A 26808-nucleotide genomic window follows, 5' to 3' on the forward strand; every position below is an offset into this window, starting at 1 on the left:
ACAGCGCAGTGTGGCGCTCCCTCAGTACCGCCCCTCCGACAGTGCGGGGCTCCCTCAGTACCGCCCCTCCGACAGCGCAGTGCGGGGCTCCCTCAGTACCGCCCCTCCGGCAGTGCGGCGCTCCCTCAGTACCGCCCCTCCGACAGCGCAGTGCGGCGCTCCCTCAGTACCGCCCCTTCTGACTCAGAGAGTGCTCCCCCTGAGCCACAGCTGACATGTCCTTCAATATTGGCAAGGTACGATGAACAACAACTATGTATTTATATAGCGCCTTTAACGTAGTAAAACCTCCCAAGGGTCTTCGCAGTTGTGTTCTACGACTCAGAGGCGAGAGTGTTGTTCCCTGAGCCACAGCTGACACTGGGGGAAGAGATAAAACGGTGGAGTGAGAGAGAGTGAGTGTGCTGGTAGAGAGAGTAAAAAAGGTGGCGTAATTCTTTGCCATTCGTTCCTGGGAGGTGGGCCTCGCTGGCCAGGCGGCGTTTATTGCCCATCCCTAATCGCCCCTTGAGAAGGTGGTGGTGAACCTCCTTCTTGAACCGCTGCAGTCCGTGTGGTGAAGGTGCTCCCACAGTGCTGTTAGGCTGGAGAAATACCACCAACGCTGTCTCCGCGAGATCCGGCAAATCCCCCGGGAGGACAGACGCACCAACGTTAGCGTCCTCGACCAGGCCCAACATCCCCAGCATCGAAGCACTGACCACACTCGACCAGCTCCGCTGGGCAGGGCCACATTGTCCGCATGTCCCCCCCGACACGAGACTCCCCAAAGCAAGCGCTCTACTCGGAACTCCTTCACGGGCAAACGAGCCAAAGGTGGGCAGAGGAAACGTTACAAGGGACCACCCTCAAAGCCTCCCTGATAAAGTGCAACATCCCCCACCGACACCTGGGAGCCCCTGGGCCCAAAGACCAGTCCCGCCCTAAGTGGAGGGAGTGAATCCGGGAGGGCGCTGAGCACCTCGAGTCTCGTCGCCGAGAGCGTGCAGAAAGCAAGCGCAGGCAGCGGAAGGAGCGTGCGGCAAACCAGTCCCACCCTCCCCTTCTCTCAACCACTGTCTGTCCCACCTGTGACAGGGACTGTGGCTCCCATATTGGGCTGTTCAGCCACCGAAGGACTCGTGTTAAGAGTGGAAGCAAGTCTGCCTCGATTCCGAGGGACTGCCGATGAACCCGATGGGTTTTTTCGACAATCCGATAGCTTCACGGTCAACATTACAGACACTAACGATTTTAATTCCAGATTGATTTAATTCACCGAATTTAAATTACCACGGCGGGGATTGAACCCGGGTCTACGGAAATGTGGTTTCCTAGCAACGAGTTCAAAACACCGCTTGCCAAACGACCCAGCAAACCGGGGGGGGGAATGGGCGCACGTTTGGTGGGGCCCACCTTTTCAGACTTAAAAGGGCAACGGCCAGACACGGCCATCAATTTAACAGCCTCCCCCACAAATAGCATCATTATCGAGTGGGGTGCTGATCATGACAAACCAAGAATGCCCCAGAGTCCTGTGTCGCAGATCTTAGCTGGGGGTTGCGGGGGGGGAATTCGGAGGCTATATTTTGACTCAGTTTCCTGGGGTAGGGAAGATTGGGGTGCAGGGGCCGGGGCAGACACGAGACAGCCAGGGTTCCTGCTCCTGATCGCCCCATCCGCTGTCTCCGAGCTGCAGAGTGCAAGCTTGTGGGAGACAGCAGGGTCAGAATGGCTGGGGATGCCCCCCACGGTTGAATAGTCCAGCCACGCTAACTGCAGCGGACTCACGCATGAAGAACAGCCCCTCGGGCAGTGTTTGATGGGACAGTGTAGAGGGAACTTTACTCTGTATCTAACCCCCTGTACCTGCCCTGAGAGTGTTTGATGGGACAGTGTAGAGGGAGCTTTACTCTGTATCTAACCCCGTGCTGTACCTGCCCTGGGAGTGTTTGATGGGACAGTGTAGAGGGAGCTTTACTCTGTATCTAACCCCCTGTACCTGCCCTGGGAGTGTTTGATGGGACAGTGTAGAGGGAGCTTTACTCTGTATCTAACCCCCTGTACCTGCCCTGGGAGTGTTTGATGGGGACAGTGTCGAGGGAGCTTTACTCTGTATCTAACCCCCTGTACCTGCCCTGGGAGTGTTTGATGGGACAGTGTAGAGGGAGCTTTACTCTGTATCTAACCCCCTGTACCTGCCCTGGGAGTGTTTGATGGGACAGTGTAGAGGGAGCTTTACTCTGTTGTCTCACCCCCTGTACCTGCCCTGGGAGTGTTTGATGGGACAGTGTAGAGGGAGCTTTACTCTGTATCTAACCCCCTGTACCTGCCCTGAGAGTGTTTGATGGGACAGTGTAGAGGGAGCTTTACTCTGTATCTAACCCCGTGCTGTACCTGCCCTGGGAGTGTTTGATGGGACAGTGTAGAGGGAGCTTTACTCTGTATCTAACCCCCTGTACCTGCCCTGGGAGTGTTTGATGGGACAGTGTAGAGGGAGCTTTACTCTGTATCTAACCCCCTGTACCTGCCCTGGGAGTGTTTGATGGGGACAGTGTCGAGGGAGCTTTACTCTGTATCTAACCCCCTGTACCTGCCCTGGGAGTGTTTGATGGGACAGTGTAGAGGGAGCTTTACTCTGTATCTAACCCCCCTGTACCTGCCCTGGGAGTGTTTGATGGGACAGTGTAGAGGGAGCTTTACTCTGTATCTAACCCCGTGCTGTACCTGCCCTGGGAGTGTTTGATGGGACAGTGTAGAGGGAGCTTTACTCTGTATCTAACCCCGTGCTGTACCTGCCCTGGGAGTGTTCGATGGGACAGTGTAGAGGGAGCTTTACTCTGTATCTAACCCCGTGCTGTACCTGCCCTGGGAGTGTTTGATGGGACAGTGTAGAGGGAGCTTTACTCTGTATCTAACCCCAGCTGTACCTGCCCTGGGAGTGTTTGATGGGACAGTGTCGAGGGAGCTTTACTCTGTATCTAACCCCGTGCTGTACCTGCCCTGGGAGTGTTTGATGGGACAGTGTAGAGGGAGCTTTACTCTGTATCTAACCCCGTGCTGTACCTGCCCTGGGAGTGTTTGATGGGACAGTGCAGACGGAGCTGGACCAACGTGATTGACTCTTAACGGCCCTCTGAAATGCCCCAGTGAGACAGCGACGCACACATCCCAGGAACGAAAATAAAACCCTGTGAATCTAATCCTGTGCGGGTTTTGAGATTTATTCCTGACGGGACAGATTTAGCAGAAGGAGGGCAGAAAATAATTCAGGGGAAAAAAAAGCAAGACTGTGTTTCGTGACAGCTGGGAGATTTAACAGCCGTGCGCTGTGCAAACCCTCCTCGTTGTTTATACCTGTTCCCCCGCCGACGGGGATTGTCCTGGGTCCACAGTGGTCTGGAGGTAGAGGCAGTGGAATGGTTTCAGGAGCGTTCTCACAAAACACACAGTCGCGGCCGTATTAAATGGCGGAGCAGGCTCGAGGGGCTGTGTGGCCTGCTCATAATTCGTCAGCTCTTTCGCTCACTCGCGCTTCCTCTCGCACGCACCAGGCTGAAATCAGGCCCCAGTCTCCACCCACAACGGACTGGTTAATTTCCGCTTCAGTTTACACGCTGGCATGTCTTTTACCCTCCCCCCCTCTCTTCCCCCAACCCGACCCAAGTCCCCTTTACAATTTCTGCAACACTGCCCCCCCCCCCCACCCCTCCCCCCTCAGTCCTCCCTCTCCCTCAGGTGCACCCATGGAATCTTGCTGTGCGCAAACCCTGACCAGCGTGGGACCCTAGCCCGGAGCGGTTGTCCGTGAAATCAAAGCGCGCTGGGGGGTGGGGGGGGGGGAATGACGACATCACAAGCCAGAGACCCGAAAACCGTTTAACCCTTTATTGTCAGTAAGCACAGACGAGCCGGTGAACATTTCGACCGACAGAGAGAGAGAGAGAGAGAGAGAGAGATGGGGGTGGGGGGGGAAAAATAAATCAGACGATCCTCTGGTCATCAGTCAGGGCCCCCCCCCCCCGTCTCAGTCCGAGGCCGGGAGGACGATCTTGGCCGGGTCGAAGTAGTTGGTGGAGATGGCAGGCACCCCCTGGGCCTCGCGCTCCTTCAGCCGCTTCTCCGCCTCTCTCCGTGCCCACTGTCGCATCCTGCAGATGGCAAATTTTAAAAAATAAAAAAAAAAAAAAGAGGGGAATCCTTTAATCCCGGGCTTTGAAACAGTCGGGAGAGGGAGGGGTTTAACGCACAAAAAAAAACGCACCCCCCCAAATCGACGGGCTATTCAACTACAGGGGCATCACCGTCGCTATTGGAAGCAGAACACGGGGGGGGGCGAGTCCTCCTACAGTGCAACAGCTGCCACCTTTCAAAAGTGCTTCATCGCGAACAACGGGCGAGGTAGTGTAAGGCTCTATATAAATGCAAGAACTTCCATCCCACGTATGGGGAGCGAAAAAGGTCTCGCACTTCCACAGCGTCTTACACCACCGCCGGCCGTCCCAAAGCGCCTCACAGCCCAATAAAGGACTTTATTTGGAAGCGCGCTCACTGTTGTAATGTGGGAAATTTGCGCACAGCAAGCTCCCACACACAGCGATGTGATAATGACCCAGATTGTCTGTTTTTAGTGTGATGTTGGTCGAGGGATAAATATTGGCCCTCGGGACATCGGGGAGAACGCCCCCTGAGATAATGAGGGGGCTGGACAGGGTAGAGGCAGAGAGGATGTTTCCCCCCTCGTGGGGGGGAATCTAGAACTAGGGGGCACACAGTCTCAGAATAAGGGGCCGCCCATTTAAGACGGAGGAATGTCTTCTGGTGGAATCTGCGGCATTCTCTGCCCCAGAGAGCTGTGGGGGGGCTGGGTCATTGAATATATTCAAGGTGGAGATCGACAGATCTTTTGAGCGATCAGGGAGTGAAGGGGCGGGCGGGGAAGTGGAGCCGAGCCTGTGATTGGATCAGCCGCGATCTTATTGAGGGGCCGAATGGCCGACTCCTGCTCCTATTTCCTGTGTCGATGCCAGTGTGACTCACCTGCGCCCCAAATCTTCAGTCGGAAAGCACGGGGTGGGAGTGGGGGGGGGGGGGCCAAAACAGGGGGAGCGGACAGAAACGGGCAAATTAATTGTCGCCAATTTACGCAGAGGGTTGTGGGGGGGGTCTGGAACTCGCTGCCTGGGAGAGTGCTGGATGCAGAAACCCTCAGCACTTTTAAGAGATGGTTGGATGGGCCACTTACAGTGCAGTAACCTGCAGGGTTACGGACCCAGAGCTGGCCATTGGGATTAGACTGGATGACCTTGCGTTGGACGGAGCAGATGTAACGGTAAGTACTGCAGGGAATCGAATACGGCCAGGGTGATCTCCCGGACTAGTGTCGATCGCCTGGATGGGTCGGAGAGGAATTTTCCCAGATTTTTCTCTCCCGAAATTGGCCTGGGTTTTTAAATCTGGTTTTTGACTCTCCCAGGAGATCACGTGGCTCCGGTTGGGGATGGAGTGGTAGAATGTTTCAGTGCAAGGGGTGTCACAGTTGTGTGAGGCGGACTGGTTGGGCTGGGTGCCTATCCGCCATTGTTCGTGGGTTTGTCTGTAACCTTCAGGGCTGCTGACCGAGGGCCGTGCGGCTCTTTGTCGGCCGGCATGAAACAGCGACAGAACAGGGCTGGTTGAGGGGACGAGCTGTCCGGGGGGTCTCGCTGGGGAGCAGGGGGGAGTGCATCGCCCCCCCCTCCCCGCTCACCCCCCAGAGAAAGCTGTCCAGCAGCTCTGACGCAGGCTCAGTAAGGATGGCTCCGAAAATAAAAATCACCTCCAACATCTATTTCGGGAGAGCGGCATAAATTAGCGACAGTCTCGCGCCCAAAATAAATGAATCTCCCCAGCTCCCTCTGCACTTTTTCCCAGCACCTGCAGACTGAGCGCAAGGAGCATGTCACCGAAAATATCAATTCATATCCTCGCAGCCGGAAAGGACATCAGCGAAGGAGTCAAGATTCGATAACTTGCCTCCTCCAGCCCCCACACCCCTCCCTATCTCTGTAACCTCCTCCAGCCCCTACACCCCTCCCTATCTCTGTAACCCCCTCCAGCCCCTACACCCTTCCCCATCTCTGTAACCTCCTCCAGCCCCTACACCCCTCCCTATCTCTGTAACCTCCTCCAGCCCCTACACCCTTCCCCATCTCTGTAACCCCCTCCAGCCCCTACACCCTTCCGCATCTCTGTAACCCCCTCCAGCCCCTACACCCCTCCCTATCTCTGTAACCTCCTCCAACCCCTACACCCCTCCCTATCTCTGTAACCCCCTCCAGCCCCCACAACCCCTCCCTATCTCTGTAACCTCCTCCAGCCCCTACACCCCTCCCTATCTCTGTAACCTCCTCCAGCCCCTACACCCTTCCCTATCTCTGTAACCTCCCTCCACCCCCTGCACCCCTCCCTATCTCTGTAACCTCCTCCAGCCCCTACACCCCTCCCTATCTCTGTAACCTCCTCCAGCCCCTACACCCCTCCCTATCTCTGTAACCTCCTCCAGCCCCCACACCCCTCCCTATCTCTGTAACCCCCTCCAGCCCCTACACCCCTCCCTATCTCTGTAACCTCCTCCAGCCCCTACACCCTTCCCCATCTCTGTAACCTCCTCCAGCCCCCACACCCTTCCCCATCTCTGTAACCTCCTCCAGCCCCCACACCCTTCCCCATCTATGTAACCTCCTCCAGCCCCTACACCCTTCCCCATCTCTGTAACCTCCTCCAGCCCCGACACCCTTCCCCATCTCTGTAACCTCCTCCAGCCCCACAACCCCTCCCTATCTCTGTAACCCCCTCCAGCCCCTACACCCCTCCCTATCTCTGTAACCTCCTCCAGCCCCTAGACCCCTCCCTATCTCTGTAACCTCCTCCAGCCCCTACACCCCTCCCCATCTCTGTAACCTCCTCCAGCCCCTACACCCCTCCCTATCTCTGTAATCTCCTCCAGCCCCTACACCCCTCCCTATCTCTGTAACCCCCTCCAGCCCCTACACCCCTCCCTATCTCTGTAACCTCCTACAAACCCCTGCCCGAGATCTCTGCACTCCTCTAATTCTGCCCTCCTGACCATCCCTGATTATAATCGCTCCACATCGGTGGCCGTGCCTTCTGTTGCCTGGGCCCCAAGCTCTGGAACTCCCTCCCTAAACCTCTCCGCCTCTCTCTCTCATCCTTTAAGGCGCTCCTTAAAACCCACCTCTGTGACCCAGCTTTTGGTCACCTGTCCCTAATATCTCGTTATGTGGCTCGGGGTCTGATTATTCTCCCATGTCACATTTTACTACGTTAGAGGCGCTAAATAAATTCTAGTTGTAACACAAGGCGCTGGGTTACTGAGTGACAGTGTGAGGGAGCTGGATTAACATCAGTACAGATACAGTCAGTAACACAGGGCGCTGGGGGAGAGGGGTTACTGAGTGACAGTGTGAGGGAGCTGGATTAACATCAGTACAGATACAGTCAGTAACACAGGGCGCTGGGGGAGAGGGGTTACTGAGTGAAACATAGAAACATAGAAAATAGGTGCAGGAGTAGGCCATTCGGCCCTTCTAGCCTGCACCGCCATTCAATGAGTTCATGGCTGAACATGCAACTTCAGTATCCCATTCCTGCTTTCTCACCATACCCCTTGATTCCCCTAGTAGTAAGGACTTCATCTAACTCCTTTTTGAATATATTTAGTGAATTGGCCTCAACAACTTTCTGTGGTAGAGAATTCCACAGGTTCACCACTCTCTGGGTGAAGAAATTCCTCCGCATCTCGGTCCTAAATGGCTTCCCCCTTATCCTTAGACTGTGTCCCCTGGTTCTGGACTTCCCCAACATTGGGAACATTCTTCCTGCATCTAACCTGTCTAACCCCGTCAGAATTTTAAACGTTTCTATGAGGTCCCCTCTCATTCTTCTGAACTCCAGTGAATACAAGCCCAGTTGATCCAGTCTTTCTTGATAGGTCAGTCCCGCCATCCCGGGAATCAGTCTGGTGAACCTTCGCTGCACTCCCTCAATAGCAAGAATGTCCTTCCTCAGGTAAGGAGACCAAAACTGTACACAATACTCCAGGTGTGGCCTCACCAAGGCCCTGTACAATTGTAGCAACACCTCCCTGCCCTTGTACTCAAATCCCCTCGCTATGAAGGCCAACATGCCATTTGCTTTCTTAACCGCCTGCTGTACCTGCATGCCAACCTTCAATGACTGATGTACCATGACACCCAGGTCTCTTTGCACCTGCCCTTTTCCTAATCTGTCACCATTCAGATAATAGTCTGTCTCTCTGTTTTTACCACCAAAGTGGATAACCTCACATTTATCCACATAATACTTCATCTGCCATGCATTTGCCCACTCACCTAACCTATCCAAGTCGCTCTGCAGCCTCATAGAATCCTCCTTGCAGCTCACACTGCCACCCAACTTAGTGTCATCCGCAAATTTGGAGATACTACATTTAATCCCCTCGTCTAAATCATTAATGTACAGTGTAAACAGCTGGGGCCCCAGCACAGAGCCTTGCGGTACCCCACTAGTCACTGCCTGCCATTCTGAAAAGTCCCCATTTACACCTACTCTTTGCTTCCTGTCTGACAACCAGTTCTCAATCCATGTCAGCACACTACCCCCAATCCCATGTGCTTTAACTTTGCACATTAATCTCTTGTGTGGGACCTTGTCGAAAGCCTTCTGAAAGTCCAAATATACCACATCAACTGGTTCTCCCTTGTCCACTCTACTGGAAACATCCTCAAAAAATTCCAGAAGATTTGTCAAGCATGATTTCCCTTTCACAAATCCATGCTGACTTGGACCTATCATATTACCTCTTTCCAAATGCGCTGCTATGACATCCTTAATAATTGATTCCATCATTTTACCCACTACCGATGTCAGGCTGACCGGTCTGTTTTCTCTCTCCCTCCTTTTTTAAAAAAGTGGGGTTACATTGGCTACCCTCCACTCCATAGGAACTGATCCAGAGTCAATGGAATGTTGGAAAATGACTGTCAATGCATCCACTATTTCCAAGGCCACCTCCTTAAGTACTCTGGGATGCAGTCCATCAGGCCCTGGGGATTTATCGGCCTTCAATCCCATCAATTTCCCCAACACAATTTCCCGACTAATAAGGATTTCCCTCAGTTCCTCCTCCTTACTAGACCCTCTGACCCCTTTTATATCCGGAAGGTTGTTTGTGTCCTCCTCAGTGAATACCGAACCAAAGTACTTGTTCAATTGGTCCGCCATTTCTTTGTTCCCCGTTATGACTTCCCCTGATTCTGACTGCAGGGGACCTACATTTGTCTTTACTAACCTTTTTCTCTTTACATATCTATAGAAACTTTTGCAATCCGTCTTAATGTTCCCTGCAAGCTTCTTCTCGTACTCCATTTTCCCTGCCCTAATCAAACCCTTTGTCCTCCTCTGCTGAGTTCTAAATTTCTCCCAGTCCCCGGGTTCTCTGCTATTTCTGGCCAATTTGTATGCCACTTCCTTGGCTTTAATGCTATCCCTGATTTCCCTTGATAGCCACGGTTGAGCCACCTTCCCTTTTTTATTTTTACGACAGACAGGAATGTACAATTGTTGTCGTTCATCCATGCGGTCTCTAAATGTCTGCCATTGCCCATCCACAGTCAACCCCTTCAGTATCATTCGCCAATCTATCCTAGTGACAGTGTGAGAGAGCTGGATTAACATCAGTACAGATACAGTCAGTAACACAGGGTGCTGGGGGAGAGGGGTTACTGAGTGACAGTGTGAGGGAGCTGGATTAACATCAGTACAGATACAGTCAGTAACACAGGGCGCTGGGGGAGAGGGGTTACTGAGTGACAGTGTGAGGGAGCTGGATTAACATCAGTACAGATACAGTCAGTAACACAGGGTGCTGGGGGAGAGGGGTTACTGAGTGACAGTGTGAGGGAGCTGGATTAACATCAGTACAGATACAGTCAGTGACACAGGGTGCTGGGGGAGAGGGGTTACTGAGTGACAGTGTGAGGGAGCTGGATTAACATCAGTACAGATACAGTCAGTGACACAGGGTGCTGGGGGAGAGGGGTTACTGAGTGACAGTGTGAGGGAGCTGGATTAACATCAGTACAGATACAGTCAGTAACACAGGGCGCTGGGGGAGAGGGGTTACTGAGTGACAGTGTGAGGGAGCTGGATTAACATCAGTACAGGTACAGTCAGTAACACAGGGCGCTGGGGGAGAGGGGTTACTGAGTGACAGTGTGAGGGAGCTGGATTAACATCAGTACAGATACAGTCAGTGACACAGGGTGCTGGGGGAGAGGGGTTACTGAGTGACAGTGTGAGAGAGCTGGATTAACATCAGTACAGATACAGTCAGTAACACAGGGTGCTGGGGGAGAGGGGTTACTGAGTGACAGTGTGAGGGAGCAGGATGTTTGAGTACGGGCCAGGAATAATTGATTGCTGTTGAGACGACATCAGCTAGTCTTATAAAACAGGCAGCACAGGGAGAGAGAGGCAGCGATTAATGGGCCAGTGTTCAGGAACTCTCAGCATTGAGTCACCATCGGAAGAGCGAAACAGATATAAATAAACTGATGCTCAGAGCACCAGCCCCGTTGGAGCCAGGCAGTGAGATCTGGAACGCCAGATACACAGGAGCAAGAGTCGGCCATTCGGCCCCTCGAGCCATCCAAGGAGATCGCGGCTGATCCGATCTTGGGCTCAGCTCCACTTCCCCGCCCGCTCCCTGCACTCCCTTACATCGCTCAAAAATCTGTCTATCTCCACCTTAAATATATTCGAGTGTGGTCGGCGCTTCGATGCTGGGGATGTTGGGCCTGGTCGAGGACGCCAACGTTGGTGCGTCTGTCCTCCCGGGGGATTTGCGGGATCTTGCGGAGACAGCGTTGGTGGTATTTCTCCAGCGACTTGAGGTGTCCACTGTACATGGTCCGTGTCTCTGAGCCATACAGGAGGGCGGGTATCACTACAGCCCTGTAGACCATGAGCTGGGGGTGAGGTACCTACTGTACATGGTCCATGTCTCTGAGCCATACAGGAGGGCGGGTATCACTACAGCCCTGTAGACCATGAGCTGGGGGTGAGGTACCTACTGTACATGGTCCATGTCTCTGAGCCATACAGGAGGGCGGGTATCACTACAGCCCTGTAGACCATGAGCTGGGGGTGAGGTACCTACTGTACATGGTCCATGTCTCTGAGCCATACAGGAGGGCGGGTATCACTACAGCCCTGTAGACCATGAGCTGGGGGTGAGGTACCTACTGTACATGGTCCATGTCTCTGAGCCATACAGGAGGGCGGGTATCACTACAGCCCTGTAGACCATGAGCTGGGTGGTGGATTTGAGGGCCTGGTCTTCAAACACTCCTTTCCTCAGGCGGCCGAAGGCTGCACTGTTGGCATGAATCTAATCATCGATGCCTGCCCTGGTTGATAGGAGGCTCCCGAGGTATGGGAAATGGTCCACGGTGTCCAGGGCCGGGCCGTGGATCTTGACGACTGGGGGGGGGGGGGCAGTGTTGTGCGGCGAGGACAGGCTGATGGAGGACCTTTGTCTTACGGATGTTTAGCGTAAGTCCCGTGTTTTCGTACGCCTCGGGAAATACGCCGACTGTGTCCTGGAGTGCAGCCTCTGTGCGTGAGCAGACGCAGGCAGCGTCCGCGTACTGTAGCTCGACGACAGAGGTCGGGGTGATCGTGGACCTGGCCTGGAGACGGCGTAGGTTGAACAGGTCCCCACTGGTTCGGTGGTTTAGTTCCACTCCAGCGGGGAGCTTGTCGACCGTGAGGTGGAGCGCGGCAGCGAGGAAGATTGAGAAGAGGGTTGGGGGCGATGACGCTGCCCTGTTTGACCCCGGTCCGGACGTGGATTGGGGCTGCGGTGGATCCGTTGGTAAGGATCACGGCCTGCCCGTCGTCGCGGAGCAGGCGGTGGATGGCGACGAACTTTTGGGGGTCCCGCGAAACGGAGGAGGACGCTCCATAGACCCTCGCGGTTGACAGTGTCAAAGGTGTCGGAGCACTGACCACACTCGACCAGCTCCGCTGGGCAGGGCCACATTGGTCCGCATGTCCCCCCAGACACGAGACTCCCCAAAGCCAAGCGCTCGACTCGGAACTCCTTCACGGGCAAGCGAGCCAAAGGTGGGCAGAGGGAACGTTACAAGGGACCACCCTCAAAGCCTACCTGATAAAGTGCAACATCCCCACCGACACCTGGGAGTCCCTGGGCCCAAAGACCAGTCCCGCCCTGAGTGGAGGAAGTGCATCCGGGAGGGCGCTGAGCACCTCGAGTCTCGTCGCCGAGAGCGTGCAGAAAGCAAGCGCAGGCAGCGGAAGGAGCGTGCGGCAAACCAGTCCCACCCTCCCCTTCCCTCAACCACTGTCTGTCCCCACCCTGTGACAGGGACTGTGGCTCCCGTATTGGGCTGTTCAGCCACCGAAGGACTCGTGCTTAGAGTGGAAGCAGGTCTTCCTCGATCCCGAGGGTCTGCCGATGAATGAATCGATCGAAATATATTCAATGACCCAGCCTCCACAGCTCTCTGGGCCGTCTGTGCCTCGAGGGGCTGAGTATTGCTCGCGTTTCTGATTTAACCGCACATTATGTTTTTTTTTCCCCCCCCCCCCACACAGAACGGGGCAAGCTTTCCAACCATCACTGCAAGGTCATTTCAGCCAGAGCGCAAAGGCGTACCTGTGCTTCTGGCCGACGAAATTAGAGGAATCATTAATTCACTGGAGAGGTATAATTCCCGCTGCCCATTCCATTCCATTGGCGGAGCGGGCCAAAGCACTTCAATCCCACCAATCGCCAGAAAGGACGGGCAGGCAGGTTGCAGGCCCAATTCGATCGGGGTCCCAGGCTCCCCAAAGTGCTCTGCGGAGCAAGCAGCTCAGTACAGAGTGCTACCTTCTAACGCCCTGTGTGTGTCTCTCCTCACCACCTCCCTCCGCCTCTGCTTTCCCAGCATCTCTTCGCATGACCACAAGCGGGGAGGAGAGCGAGCGAGAGAGAGAGAGAGAGAGACAGAGAGAGAGGGTGACGTGAGCACGGCTATTTTCTTGCAGTATTGCAACAGCCCGTGTAAAAATTAGTTTGCTGAGGGAGCGCCGCACTGCGCTGTCGGAGGGGCGGTACTGAGGGAGCGCGCACTGCGCTGTCGGAGGGGCCGTACTGAGGGAGCGCGCACTGCGCTGTCGGAGGGGCGGTACTGAGGGAGCGCGCACTGCGCTGTCGGAGGGGCGGTACTGAGGGAGCGCGCACTGCGCTGTCGGAGGGGCGGTACTGAGGGAGCGCGCACTGCGCTGTCGGAGGGGCGGTACTGAGGGAGCGCCGCACTGTCGGAGGGGCGGTACTGAGGGAGTGCCGCACTGTCAGAGGGGCAGTACTGAGGGAGCCCCGCACTGTCGGAGGGGCGGTACTGAGGGAGCGCGCACTGCGCTGTCGGAGGGGCGGTACTGAGGGCGCGCCGCACTGTCGGAGGGGCTGTATTTCGGGATGAGACGTTAAACCGAGGCCCCGTCTGCCCTCTCGGGTGGATGTAAAAGATCCCGGGGCCACTATTGGAAGAAGAGCAGGGGGAGTTCTCCCCGGTGTCCTGGGGCCAATATTTATCCCTCGACCAACATCACAAACAGACGATCCGGGTCATTATCACATCGCTGTGTGTGGGAGCTTGCTGTGCGCAAATTGGCGTTTCCCACAATACAACAGTGAGCGCACTTCAAAAAAATATATATACTTCATTGGCTGTGAGGCGCTTTGGGACGTCCGGAGGTGTGAAAGGCGCTATATAAATGTAAGCTCTCTGTTTCTGTATCTAGCCTGTGTTTAAATGGAATTATTAAAACCCCAAGATGAACATCTGTCAATTTTATGAGAACAATTATACTGACCCACAAATTTTAAAATTCTTTCATTAAGTACAGAGACATGATTTAACACAGGATGTCAGAACTACTGCAGGAACTATTATGCAGCATATAACATGTTGAGGGGAAATCAGCCAGGGTTCCTGCTCCTGATCACTGCCCATTGACCCCTGGGTTAGAGAGAGAGGGGAAATCAGCCAGGGTTCCTGCTCCTGATCACTGCCCAGTGACCCCTGGGTTAGAGAGAGAGGGGGGAAATCAGCCAGGGTTCCTGCTCCTGATCACTGCCCAGTGACCCCTGGGTTAGAGAGAGAGGGGAAATCAGCCAGGGTTCCTGCTCCTGATCACCGCCCAGTGACCCCTGGGTTAGAGAGAGAGGGGAAATCAGCCAGGGTTCCTGCTCCTGATCACTGCCCAGTGACCCCTGGGTTAGAGAGAGAGGGGAAATCAGCCAGGGTTCCTGCTCCTGATCACTGCCCAGTGACCCCGGGGTTAGAGAGAGAGAGGAAATCAGCCAGGGTTCCTGCTCCTGATCACTGCCCAGTGACCCCCTGGGTTAGAGAGAGGGGAAATCAGCCAGGGTTCCTGCTCCTGATCACTGCCCATTGACCCCTGGGTTAGAGAGAGAGGGGAAATCAGCTAGGGTTCCTGCTCCTGATCACTGCCCAGTGACCCCTGGGTTAGAGAGAGAGAGGGGAAATCAGCCAGGGTTCCTGCTCCTGATCACTGCCCAGTGACCCCTGGGTTAGAGAGAGGGGGAAATCAGCCAGGGTTCCTGCTCCTGATCACTGCCCAGTGACCCCTGGGTTAGAGAGAGAGAGGAAATCAGCCAGGGTTCCTGCTCCTGATCACTGCCCAGTGACCCCTGGGTTAGAGAGAGAGGGGAAATCAGCCAGGGTTCCTGCTCCTGATCACTGTCCTGTGACCCCTGGGTTAGAGAGAGAGGGGAAATCAGCCAGGGTTCCTGCTCCTGATCACTGCCCAGTGACCCCTGGGTTAGAGAGAGGGGAAATCAGCCAGGGTTCCTGCTCCCGATCACTGCCCAGTGACCCCTGGGTTAGAGAGAGAGAGGGGAAATCAGCCAGGGTTCCTGCTCCTGATCACTGCCCAGTGACCCCTGGGTTAGAGAGAGGGGAAATCAGCCAGTGTTCCTGCTCCTGATCACTGCCCAGTGACCCCTGGGTTAGAGAGAGAGGGGAAATCAGCCAGGGTTCCTGCTCCTGATCACTGCCCAGTGACCCCTGGGTTAGAGAGAGGGGAAATCAGCCAGGGTTCCTGCTCCTGATCACTGCCCAGTGACCCCACCCGGAAAGGGCACGATGGGCGAGGAGAGGAGCTGGATTGGCTGTGGTGATGCCGGCCACAGTTGAATAGCCCACCGCCGCTCGCTGTCGTTGCAGCCCCCCCCCACCCTCCCCCCGCAAGAGAGTGCCGGGACAGGGAACACACAGAGCAGAAGTTAAATCATCGAGACAGTTCTGTGGCTCGGTGCGGTTTGGGTTTATTGCAGTGCAATAAAAGAAAAATTGTTTATCGATCAGCCAAGACGGCAGTCGTCAGCAAAACGCCTCCAAGGCAAGAGATCAGCCAACGGGTGTTGGGCTGGAGAGGCGGGCTATGGAGAATGCGGTCACCAATCCACCCTGTAGAATCCGAGCTGTGTCCACAGACTCGGCCACGCAAAGCACGCAAACTCGCGCTCTTAATACACGCGCGCGCACACACACGCGACACACTCGCTCGTACACGCACACTCGCTCTCGTACACGCAGCACACAACACACACTCGTACATGCACACGTGCTGTCGTACACATGCGCGCACGCGCTCTCGTACACACACACACACGACACGCGCTCTCGTACACACACACACACACACACACACACACGCGCTCTCGTACACACGACACGCGCTCTCGTACACGCATGACACGCGTACATGCACGAGACATGCGCACACGTACATGCACTCACGCGCTCGTACACACACGCACGATTGAAAGTGTTCCTTTAAATCGACGATCCCGTTGGTCTTCACGGGCAAATAGATCACTTGAAAACACTCAGTCTCCAGCGTGCGGCATGAATCCAGGATGCATGTGTTCTGTCTGGGTTGTGATGCTTCTTTTTGGATTTGCAAAACCTTGCAACACCCGAAGATGGCAATATTGTTTGACAATGCAGCACCGCTGGTGAAGATGAGTTATCGTACACACACACACACGCTTGTAGACGCACGTGACGCACGCTCTCGCACACACATCCTTGTAAATCTTTTATGCACCCTCTCCAGTGCCTCGACATACTTTTGATAATATGGAGACCGGAACTGTGCACGGTGCTCCCAGTGTGGTCTAACCCAGGTATATGGAGACCAGAACTGTGCACGGTGCTCCCAGTGTGGTCTAACCCAGGTATATGGAGACCAGAACTGTGCACGGTGCTCCCAGTGTGGTCTAACCCAGGTATATGGAGACCAGAACTGTGCACGGTGCTCCCAGTGTGGTCTAACCCAGGTATATGGAGACCAGAACTGTGCACGGTGCTCCCAGTGTGGTCTAACCCAGGTATATGGAGACCAGAACTGTGCACAGTGCTCCAGGTGTGGTCTAACCCAGGTATATGGAGACCAGAACTGTGCACGGTGCTCCCAGTGTGGCCAACTACCCACCTTGGCATCTACCCTTAATACTCTTACCCAAACAAGAGTTAATCAATCTTAGTATTTGAAATTTCCAATTGACCCTTGGCCTCGACAGCTTTTTGGGGGAAGAGATTTCCAGATTCCCACTGCCCTGTGTGTGAAACATAGAAAATAGGTGCAGGAGCAGGCCATTCGGCCCTTCGAGCCTGCACCACCATTCAATATGATCACGGCTGATCATTCCCTCAGTACCCCATTCCTGCTTTCTCTCCATACCCCTTGATCCCTTTAGCCGTAAGGGCCACATCTAACTCCCTTTTGAATATATCTAACGAACTGGCCCCAACAACTCTCTGTGGTAGAGAATTCCACAGGTTCACAATTCTCTGAGTGAAGAAGTTTCTCCTCATCTCGGTCCTAAATGGCTTACCCCTTATCCTTAGACTGTGACCCCTGGTTCTGGACTTCCCCAACATCGGGAACATTCTTCCTGCATCTAACCTGTCCAATCCCGTCAGAATTTTATATGTTTCTATGAGATCCCCTCTCATCCTTCTAAATTCCAGTGAATATAAGCCCAGTCGATCCAGTCTTTCTTCATATGTCAATCCTGCCATCCCGGGAATCAGTCTGGTGAACCTTCGCTGCACTCCCTCAATAGCAAGAACGTCCTCCCTCAGATTAGGAGACCAAAACTGAACACAATATTCCAGGCGAGACCTCACCAAGGCCCTGTACAACTGCAGTAAGACCTCCCTGCTCCTATACTCAAATCCTCTCGCTATGAAGGCCAACATACCATTTGCCTTCTTCACCGCCTGCTGTACCTGCATGGCCAACTTTCAATGACTGATGTACCATGACACCCAGGTCTCGATGCACCTCCCCTTTTCCTAATCGGTCGCCATTCAGATAATATTCTGCCTTCCTGTTTTTGCCATCAAAGTGGATAACCTCACATTTATCCACATTATACTGCATCTGCCATGTATTTGCCCACTCACCTAACCTGTCCAAGTCACCCTGCAGCCTCTTAGCATCCTCCTCGCAGCTCACACCACCACCCAGAACTGCTTCCCGCCATCACCCTGAACGGCCTGTCTCGAATTTGAAGACGACACCCCCTTGTTCTGTACTTCCCCCACACCCGAGGGAACAGTCTCTCTCTCTCGATCTCCCCGACCGAACCCTTCAATCGTCTCAAACCCCTCGATCAGATCGCCGCTTAATCCTCCACACTCGAGGGAACACAGGCCCGGTCTGTGCGCGGCCTTGTCCTCGGGATTTAACCCTTTCAGCCCCCTGGTATTTGGACTGCTTCCCTCACCCCAACCCCCAATCCCCAGCGACACTGTAACCACGGCCTTGACAAAAAAGAAATTGATCGGGTATGTGGGCGTCGCTGGCCAAGGCCGGCGTTTATCGCCCGTCCCTAGTCGCCCCTCGAGAAGGTGGGGGTGAGCCCCCTTCTTGAACCGCTGCAGTCCGTGTGGTGAAGGTGCTCCCACAGTGCTGTTAGGGAGGGAGTTCCAGGATTGGGACCCAGCGACGGTGAAGGAACGGCGATATATTCCCAAGTCGAGGGATGGTGTGTGACTGGGAGGGGAACGTGGAGGGGGTGGTGTTCCCATGGACCTGCTGCCCTTGACCTTCTAGGCGGGTAGAGGCCGCGGGTTCGGGAGGTGCTGCCCAAGAAGCCTTGGCGAGTTGCCGCGGTGCATCTTGTGGACGGTGCACACTGCAGCCACGGTGCGCCGGTGGTGGAGGGAGTGAGTGTTGGAGGTGGTGGAGGGAGTGAGTGTTGGAGGTGGTGGAGGGAGTGAGTGTTGGAGGTGGTGGAGGGAGCGAGTGTTGGAGGTGGTGGAGGGAGCGAGTGTTGGAGGTGGTGGAGGGAGCGAGTGTTGGAGGTGGTGGAGGGAGTGAGTGTTGGAGGTGGTGGAGGGAGTGAGTGTTGGAGGTGGTGGAGGGAGTGAGTGTTGGAGGTGGTGGAGGGAGTGAGTGTTGGAGGTGGTGGAGGGAGTGAGTGTTGGAGGTGGTGGAGGGAGTGAGTGTTGGAGGTGGTGGAGGGAGTGAGTGTTGGAGGTGGTGGAGGGAGTGAGTGTTGGAGGTGGTGGAGGGAGTGAGTGTTGGAGGTGGTGGAGGGAGTGAGTGTTGGAGGTGGTGGAGGGAGTGAGTGTTGGAGGTGGTGGAGGGAGTGAGTGTTGGAGGTGGTGGAGGGAGTGAGTGTTGGAGGTGGTGGAGGGAGTGAGTGTTGGAGGTGGTGGAGGGAGTGAGTGTTGGAGGCGGTGGGTCGCGTGGCCCATCGAGCGGGGCTGCTTTGTCCTGGATGGTGTCGAGCTTCTCGAGTGTTTGTTGGAGCTGCAACTCACCCAGGCAAGTGGGGAGTGTTCCCTCACACTCCTGACTTGTGGGTTGTAGATGGTGGGATTTGAGTACAGGAGCAAGGATGTCTCACTCCAGTTACACAGGGCCTTGGTGAGACCGCACCTGGAGTATTGTGTGCAGTTCTCCTTACCTAAGGAAGGATATACTTGCCATAGAGGGAGTGCAGCAAAGGTTCACCAGACTGATTCCTGGGAGGGCAGGACTGTCATACGAGGAGAGATTGGATCGACTGGGCCTGTATTCACTAGAGTTTAGAAGAATGAGAGGGGATCTTATCGAAACGTATCAGATTATGAGGGGGCTCGACAAGGTGGATGCAGAGAGGATGTTCCCACTGATGGGGGAGACTAGAACTAGGGGGCATGGTCTTAGAATAAGGGGCCGCCCATTTAAAACTGAGATGAGGAGGAATTTCTTCTCTTGGAGGGTTGTAAATCTGTGGAATTCGCTGCCTCAGAGAGCTGTGGAAGCCGGGACATTGAATATATTTAAGACAGAGATCGACAGTTTCTTAACCGATAAGGGGGCGGGCAGGGAAGTGGAGCTGGGTCCATGATCGGATCAGCCACAATCGTATTAAAAGACGGAGCAGGCTCGAGGGGCCGAATGGCCAACTCCTGCTCCTATTTCTTATGTTCTTATGATGGTTTTTCCTGCTCAGTGGGACTTTTATTTCTGTAGCTAATCGCAGGGTTGATGGTTTGCAGAAGCTGATGGAGACAGATCTGGGACTCCATATAGGCCAAGGACAACTTTGTATTCAGCTCACCATCGGCACAGAAAGAATAGAGAAAGAATTAATTACAGATGACGCAGAGAAAGATATTTGGACCCTTTCAGAAGGGGATTGGTTGTGCTCGACTCGAACTATGGACTCGCATTTATATAGCGCCTTTCACAACCACTGGACGTCACAAAGCGCCTCACAGCCAATGGCGTACTATCGGAGTGCGCTCACTGTTGTAATGTGGGAAACGCCGATTTGCGCACAGCAAGCTCCCACACACAGCGATGTGATAATGACCCAGATCGTCTGTTTTAGTGATGTTGGTCGAGGGATAAATATTGGCCCCAGGACACCGGGGAGAACTCCCCCTGCTCTTCTTCCAATAGTGGCCCCGGGATCTTTTACATCCACCCGAGAGGGCAGACGGGGCCTCGGTTTAACGTCTCATCCGAAATACAGCACCTCCGGCAGTGCGGGGCTCCCTCAGTACCTCCCCTCCGACAGTGCGGGGCTCCCTCAGTACCGCCCCTCCGACAGTGCGGGGCTCCCTCAGGACTGCCCCTCCGACAGTGCGGCGCTCCCTCAGTACCGCCCCTCCGACAGCGCGGGGCTCCCTCAGTACTGCCCCTCCGACAGCGCGGGGCTCCCTCAGTACCGCCCCTCCGACAGCGCGGGGCTCCCTCAGTACCGCCCCTCCGACAGTGCGGGGCTCCCTCAGTACTGCCCCTCCGACAGTGCGGGGCTCCCTCAGTACTGCCCCTCCGACAGTACGGCGCTCCCTCAGTACTGCCCCTCCGACAGTGCGGGGCTCCCTCAGTACTGCCCCTCCGACAGTGCGGCACTCCCTCAGTACCGCCCCTCCGACAGCGCGGGGCTCCCTCAGTACTGCCCCTCCGACAGTGCGGGGCTCCCTCAGTACCGCCCCTCCGACAGTGCGGGGCTCCCTCAGTACTGCCCCTCCGACAGTGCGGGGCTCCCTCAGTATTGCACTGGGAGTGTCAGCCTGGATTTTCTGCTCAAGTCCCTGGAGTGGGAATCGAACCCCACAACCTTCTGACTCCGAGGCGAGAGAGCTGCTCACTGAGACACAGCTGACTCAGCCGAATCGTGATAGTGCGCTAATTGGCTGCCGTGTTTTCCACCTTATCTGAATGGTGACAGATTTGGAAAAGGGGAGGTGCAACGAGACCTGGGTGTCAGGGTACATCAGTCATTGAAAGTTGGCATGCAGGTACAGCAGGTGGTGAAGAAGGCAAATGGCATGTTGGCCTTCATAGCGAGGGGATTTGAGTATAGGAGCAGGGAGGTCTTACTGCAGTTGTACAGGGCCTTGGTGAGGCCACACCTGGAATATTGTGTTCAGTTTTGGTCTCCTAATCTGAGGAAGGACATTCTTGCTATTGAGGGAGTGCAGCGAAGGTTCACCAGACTGATTCCCGGGATGGCAGGACTGACATATGAGGAGAGACTGGATCGACTGGGCTTATATTCACTGGAATTTAGAAGGATGAGAGGGGATTTCACAGAAACATATAAAATTCTGACGGGATTGGACAGGTTAGATGCAGGAAGAATGTTCCCGATGTTGGGGAAGTCCAGAACCAGGGGTCACAGTCTAAGGATAAGGGGTACGCCATTTAGGACCGAGATGAGGAGAAACTTCTTCACTCAGAGAGTTGTGAACCTGTGGAATTCTCTACCACAGAGAGTTGTTGAGGCCAGTTCGTTAGATATATTCAAAAGGGAGTTAGATGTGGCCCTTACGGCTAAAGGGATCAAGGGGTATGGAGAGAAAGCAGGAATGGGGTACTGAGGGAATGATCAGCCGTGATCATATTGAATGGTGGTGCAGGCTCGAAGGGCCGAATGGCCTGCTCCTGCACCTATTTTCTATGTTTCTATTACAACAGTGACTACACGCCAAAGAGTACCTCATTGGCTGTGAGGCACTTTGGGACGTCCGGTGGTCGTGAAAGGCACTATATAAATGCGAGTCTTTCCCTTTCACGCACAGGACACGAGAACCGTCCAGATCCGGTTATCGAGACCCCGCACGTCCTTAAAACAAACCAAGGCTGCTGGTGTGCTGTGGGACTATTCAACTGTGAGCGTCACACAGAGACGCCGACCCCCTCTCCTCTCCGGCGCCGTGCGGACTCCGAGACCCTGTTCCCCGCAAACCCTGCCCCCTTGCCTCCCCTCTCCGCCCCCCCCCCTCCCCCACTAGAAACCTGCCCCCACCCTGTGCCTTCGTGGGGGAAAATGCAGGGCTCGGTCTGTGTCGGGGTGGCGAGGGATGGAGGGAGGGAATTAAACCCCGATCCTGCGCATTCTGCGGGAGGACACGTGCCGGGGGAAGCGGCAGCGGGCTGGGCCGCGACGCCACCCACAGTCAAATAGCCGCTCCCGAAACCGGGGCTCCCAAATGAACCACAGGCAGCAGTGAGCGCCCTTGGGAGCGAGAGAGCACGGGAGAAGGCGAGAGAGAAGAAAAAAAAGTCTAAAAAATATATATATATATAAACAGGGTTAATTTTACGCCGTTTCTCATTGATAAATAGCGTTACTGCAGTGCCCTAGTTACCTGGGTGCAGGCTGAGATCAGCACACGCTGAGAAGCTTTCTGCAGTTGTCAGTTCGACAGGATCAAAGACACCTGACAATCTGACAAGAGAAAGCTTTATTGGAGTGAAATTATTGAGTGAATTTATATACAGCGCAGCTATATTAAGCACTCGGCTGTCAAAGTGTAGAGATTTGACTGTCAGCTTTCAAACACACACACACTCACCCATTTCACTCAAGGACAGCCGCTCTCGGAGACTGAGTGCAGCTCTCCGTTGATTCGGATTGTCAGCCCTGGCTCGGGTCCGGTTCACCCAACCCAGAGATTCAAGCTCCAGAATCCCGGCCGACACTCCCTCCAACCCAGACAGTGCCAGTACTGAGGGAGCGCCGCACTGCGCTGTCGGAGGGGCAGTACTGAGGGAGCCCCGCACTGTCGGAGGGGCGGTACTGAGGGAGCGCCGCACTGTCGGAGGGGCAGTACTGAGGGAGCGCCGCACTGCGCTGTCGGAGGGGCGGTACTGAGGGAGCCCCGCACTGTCGGAGGGGCAGTACTGAGGGAGCGCCGCACTGCGCTGTCGGAGGGGCAGTACTGAGGGAACGCCGCACTGTCGGAGGGGCAGTACTGAGGGAGTGCCGCACTGTCGGAGGGGCAGTACTGAGGGAGCGCCGTACTGCGCTGTCGGAGGGGTGGTACTGGGGCCAATATGTACGGCTACGGACCGAGAGCTGGAAAGCGGGATTAGGCAGGGATGGCTTTGATAAGAATGTAGATGTGGAAACAAGTCTTCAGCGGTTGAATTAACGCACAGCGGACTGTGTGAGGTTGCACAGCGCTCTTCCTGGACGCCTGAAGCCCTCATCCGTGCCCCCGTTACCCCCAGACTTGACTATTCCAACGCACTGCGCTCCTGGTCGGCCTCCCACATTCTACCCGACGTAAACTGGAGGTGATCCAAAACTCGGCTGCCCCCCGTGTCCTAACTCGCACCCAGTCCCGCTCACCCATCACCCCCTGTGCTCACTGACCCCATGTCCTAACTCGCACCCAGTCCCACTCACCCATCACCCCCTGTGCTCACTGCCCCCGTGTCCTAACTCACACCCAGTCCCGCTCACCCATCACCCCCTGTGCTCACTGACCCCGTGTCCTAACTCGCACCGAGTCCCACTCACCCATCACCCCCTGTGCTCACTGACCCCGTGTCCTAACTCACACCCAGTCCCACTCACCCATCACCCCCTGTGCTCACTGACCCCGTGTCCTAACTCGCACCCAGTCCCACTCACCCATCACCCCCTGTGCTCACTGACCCACATTGGCTCCTGGTTAAGCAAAGCCTCGATTTCAAAATTCTCATCCTTGTTTTCAAATCCCTCCATGGCCCTCACCCCCTCCCTATCTCTGTAACCTCCCTCCAGCTCCTACACCCCTCCCTATCTCTGTAACCCCCTCCAGCCCCTACACCCCTCCCTATCTCTGTAACCTCCTCCAGCCCCTACACCCCTACACCCCCCCCCCCCCCCCCCCCCCGCCGAGGTGTCTACACTACAATTCTGCCCTCCTGACCATCCCTGATTATAATCGCTCCACCATCGGTGGCCGTGCCTTCTGTTGCCTGGGCCCCAAGCTCTGGAACTCCCTCCCTAAACCTCTCCGCCTCTCTCTCCTCCTTCAAGATGCTCCTTAAAACCCACCTCTATGACCCAGCTTTTGGTCACCTGTCCCTAATTTCTCCTTATGTGGCTCAGGGTCAAATTTATCGGTTTTGTCTCATAATACTCCTGTGAAGCACCTTGGGAAGTTTCACTACATTAAAGGCTCTATATAAATACACGTTGTCGTTATCGTCTCTCTCTGTCTCCCTCTCTCTGTCTGTCTGTCTCCCTCTCTCTCTCTCTGTCTGTCTGTCTCTCTCTCCCCGTCTGTCTGTCTCCCTCCCCCTCCCTCTCCCTCTCCCTGTCTCCCTCTCTCTCTCTCTGTGTCTCCCTCCCTCTCTCTCCCCGTCTCCCTCCCTCTCCCGTCTCCCTCCCTCTCCCTCTCCCTCTCTCTCTCTCTCTCTCTCTCTCTCTATCTCTATCCGTCTCTCTCTCTCTCTCTCTCTCTCTCTCTCTCTCTCTCTCTCTCTCTCTCCCCCTGTCTCCCTGTCTCCCTGTCTCCCTGTCTCCCTGTCTCTCTCGCCCCCCGTCTCCCTCCCTCTCCCCCCGTCTCTCTCTCTCTCTGTGGCACACACACACACACACACAGGGCCACAGGATGTAAGTGCAGCAACATGAGGTTCTCGACCATCATTGCCATGTTAAATAAGAGTCACTTACCCGCGATCAGGCAGATAATGGACAAAGACCGATCCCATCACGATCGCCATCGAAATCCCAAAGAAAAACGCCAGCCGCATGTTCCACACGTCGACCACAGGATCGGAGCTGAAGCCATGGTAGTCGGGGTTCTGATCGGGAGGGTGAAACACAGCATTTGCCTCCGTTAGTTGACAAGGTAACCGTTCGGTCCACTCCACAGACTCGAGCCCCGTAAATCAGGCCGGCAATCCCAGCGCAGGGCCGAGGGAGCGCCGCACTGCGCTGTCGGAGGGGCGGTACTGAGGGAGCCCCGCACTGTCGGAGGGGCGGTACTGAGGGAGCCCCGCACTATCGGAGGGGCGGTACTGAGGGAGCGCCGCACTGCGCTGTCGGAGGGGCAGTACTGAGGGAGCGCCGCACTGCGCTGTCGGAGGGGCGGTACTGAGGGAGCGCCGCACTGCGCTGTCGGAGGGGCAGTACTGAGGGAGCCCCGCACTATCGGAGGGGCGGTACTGAGGGAGCGCCGCACTGCGCTGTCGGAGGGGCGGTACTGAGGGAGCGCCGCACTGCGCTGTCGGAGGGGCGGTACTGAGGGAGCGCCGCACTGTCGGAGGGGCGGTACTGAGGGAGCGCCGCACTGTCGGAGGGGCGGTACTGAGGGAGCCCCGCACTGTCGGAGGGGCAGTACTGAGGGAGCGCCGCACTGTCGGAGGGGCAGTACTGAGGGAGCGCCGCACTGTCGGAGGGGCGGTACTGAGGGAGCGCCGCACTGTCGGAGGGGCGGTACTGAGGGAGCGCCGCACTGTCGGAGGGGCGGTACTGAGGGAGCGCCGCACTGTCGGAGGGGCGGTACTGAGGGAGCGCCGCACTGTCGGAGGGGCGGTACTGAGGGAGCGCCGCACTGTCGGAGGGGCGGTACTGAGGGAGCGCCGCACTGTCGGAGGGGCGGTACTGAGGGAGCGCCGCACTGTCGGAGGGGCGGTACTGAGGGAGCGCCGCACTGTCGGAGGGGCGGTACTGAGGGAGCGCCGCACTGTCGGAGGGGCGGTACTGAGGGAGCGCCGCACTGTCGGAGGGGCGGTACTGAGGGAGCGCCGCACTGTCGGAGGGGCGGTACTGAGGGAGTGCCGCACTGTCGGAGGGGCTGTATTTCGGATGAAACATTAAACCGAGGCCCCGTCTGCCCTCTCGGGTGGATGTAAAAGATCCCGGGGCCACTATTGGAAGAAGAGCAGGGTGAGTTCTCCCCGGTGTCCTGGGGCCAATATTTATCCCTCGACCAACATCACTATAACAGACGATCCGGGTCATTATCACATCACTGTGTGTGGGAGCTTGCTGTGCGACAATTGGCGTTTCCCACAATACAACAGTGAGCGCCCTCCGATAGTACTTCATTGGCTGTGAGGCGCGTTGGGATGTCCGGAGGGGGGTGTTGAAAAGACAATCGTTGCTTCCTGCTAGAGTCGCTGGTAACAGGACTCATCGAACCGCCTGTACCCTCACATCCCCATCCCCCAGATCCCTCTGCCTCTATACCCGCTCGATAGCCTCCCGCTGCGAGGGAGTGGGGAGATGGAACCTCAGCGCACAGGAGGATCCCATTGGGCCCACGGAGCCCGTGCTGTGCCGTCTCTGTGACAGAGCGACCCCAATCAGTCCCACACTCCCCCCTGCCCTTTCCCCACAGCCCCGGCACATTTTCCCCCTTCAGGTATTTATCCAATTCCCGGTTTGAAAGTTACTATTGGATCTGCTCCCACCGAGCTTTCAGGCAGCGCGTTCCCGATCACAACAACTCGCTGCGTAAACACACTCTCCCCATCTCCCCCTCTGGTTCCATCGCCGATTATTGTCAATCTGTGTCCCCCTGGTTACCCGACCCTCCTGCTCCCGGGGAACAGGTTCTCCCGATCCACTCGATCAAAACCCCCTCGTGATTTTGAACACAAGAAACAGGAGCTGGAGTCGGCCATTCGGCCCCTCGAGCCTGCTCCGCCATCCAATAAGATCGCGGCTGATCTGATCTTGGGCTCAGCTCCACTTCCCCGCCCGCCCCTTCACTCCCTTATCGCTCAAAAATCTGTCTATCTCCCCCTTAAATATATTCAGTGACCCAGCCCCCACAGCTCTCTGGGGCAGAGAATTCCACAGATTCACCAGAAGAAATTCCTCCTCCTCTCCGTCCTAAATGGGCGGCCCCTTATTCTGAGACTATGTGCCCCCTAGTTCTAGATTCCCCCACGAGGGGGAAACATCCTCTCTGCATCCACCCTGTCCAGCCC

At 55.7% G+C, this 26808-nt stretch overlaps 1 protein-coding gene across 1 annotated transcript in view; it reads right to left on the bottom strand.

Annotated features, from left to right (window-relative positions):
- Window positions 1-3852: 3852 nt before the first annotated feature.
- ndufb11 (NADH:ubiquinone oxidoreductase subunit B11) overlaps window positions 3853-26808 on the bottom strand; it is a 30946-nt gene continuing 7990 nt past the window's right edge. The window contains exons 2-3 of the mRNA XM_070869215.1: window positions 24542-24672; window positions 3853-4130 (exon numbers count right to left, since the gene is read on the bottom strand). Coding sequence (XP_070725316.1) covers window positions 4007-4130; window positions 24542-24672 — 255 coding nt within the window. The 3' untranslated portion in view covers window positions 3853-4006. The remainder of the gene's footprint in view (window positions 4131-24541; window positions 24673-26808) is intronic.

The sequence above is a fragment of the Pristiophorus japonicus genome, chromosome 32 (genome assembly GCF_044704955.1).
Source record: "Pristiophorus japonicus isolate sPriJap1 chromosome 32, sPriJap1.hap1, whole genome shotgun sequence".
Classification (NCBI taxonomy): Eukaryota; Metazoa; Chordata; class Chondrichthyes; family Pristiophoridae; genus Pristiophorus; species Pristiophorus japonicus.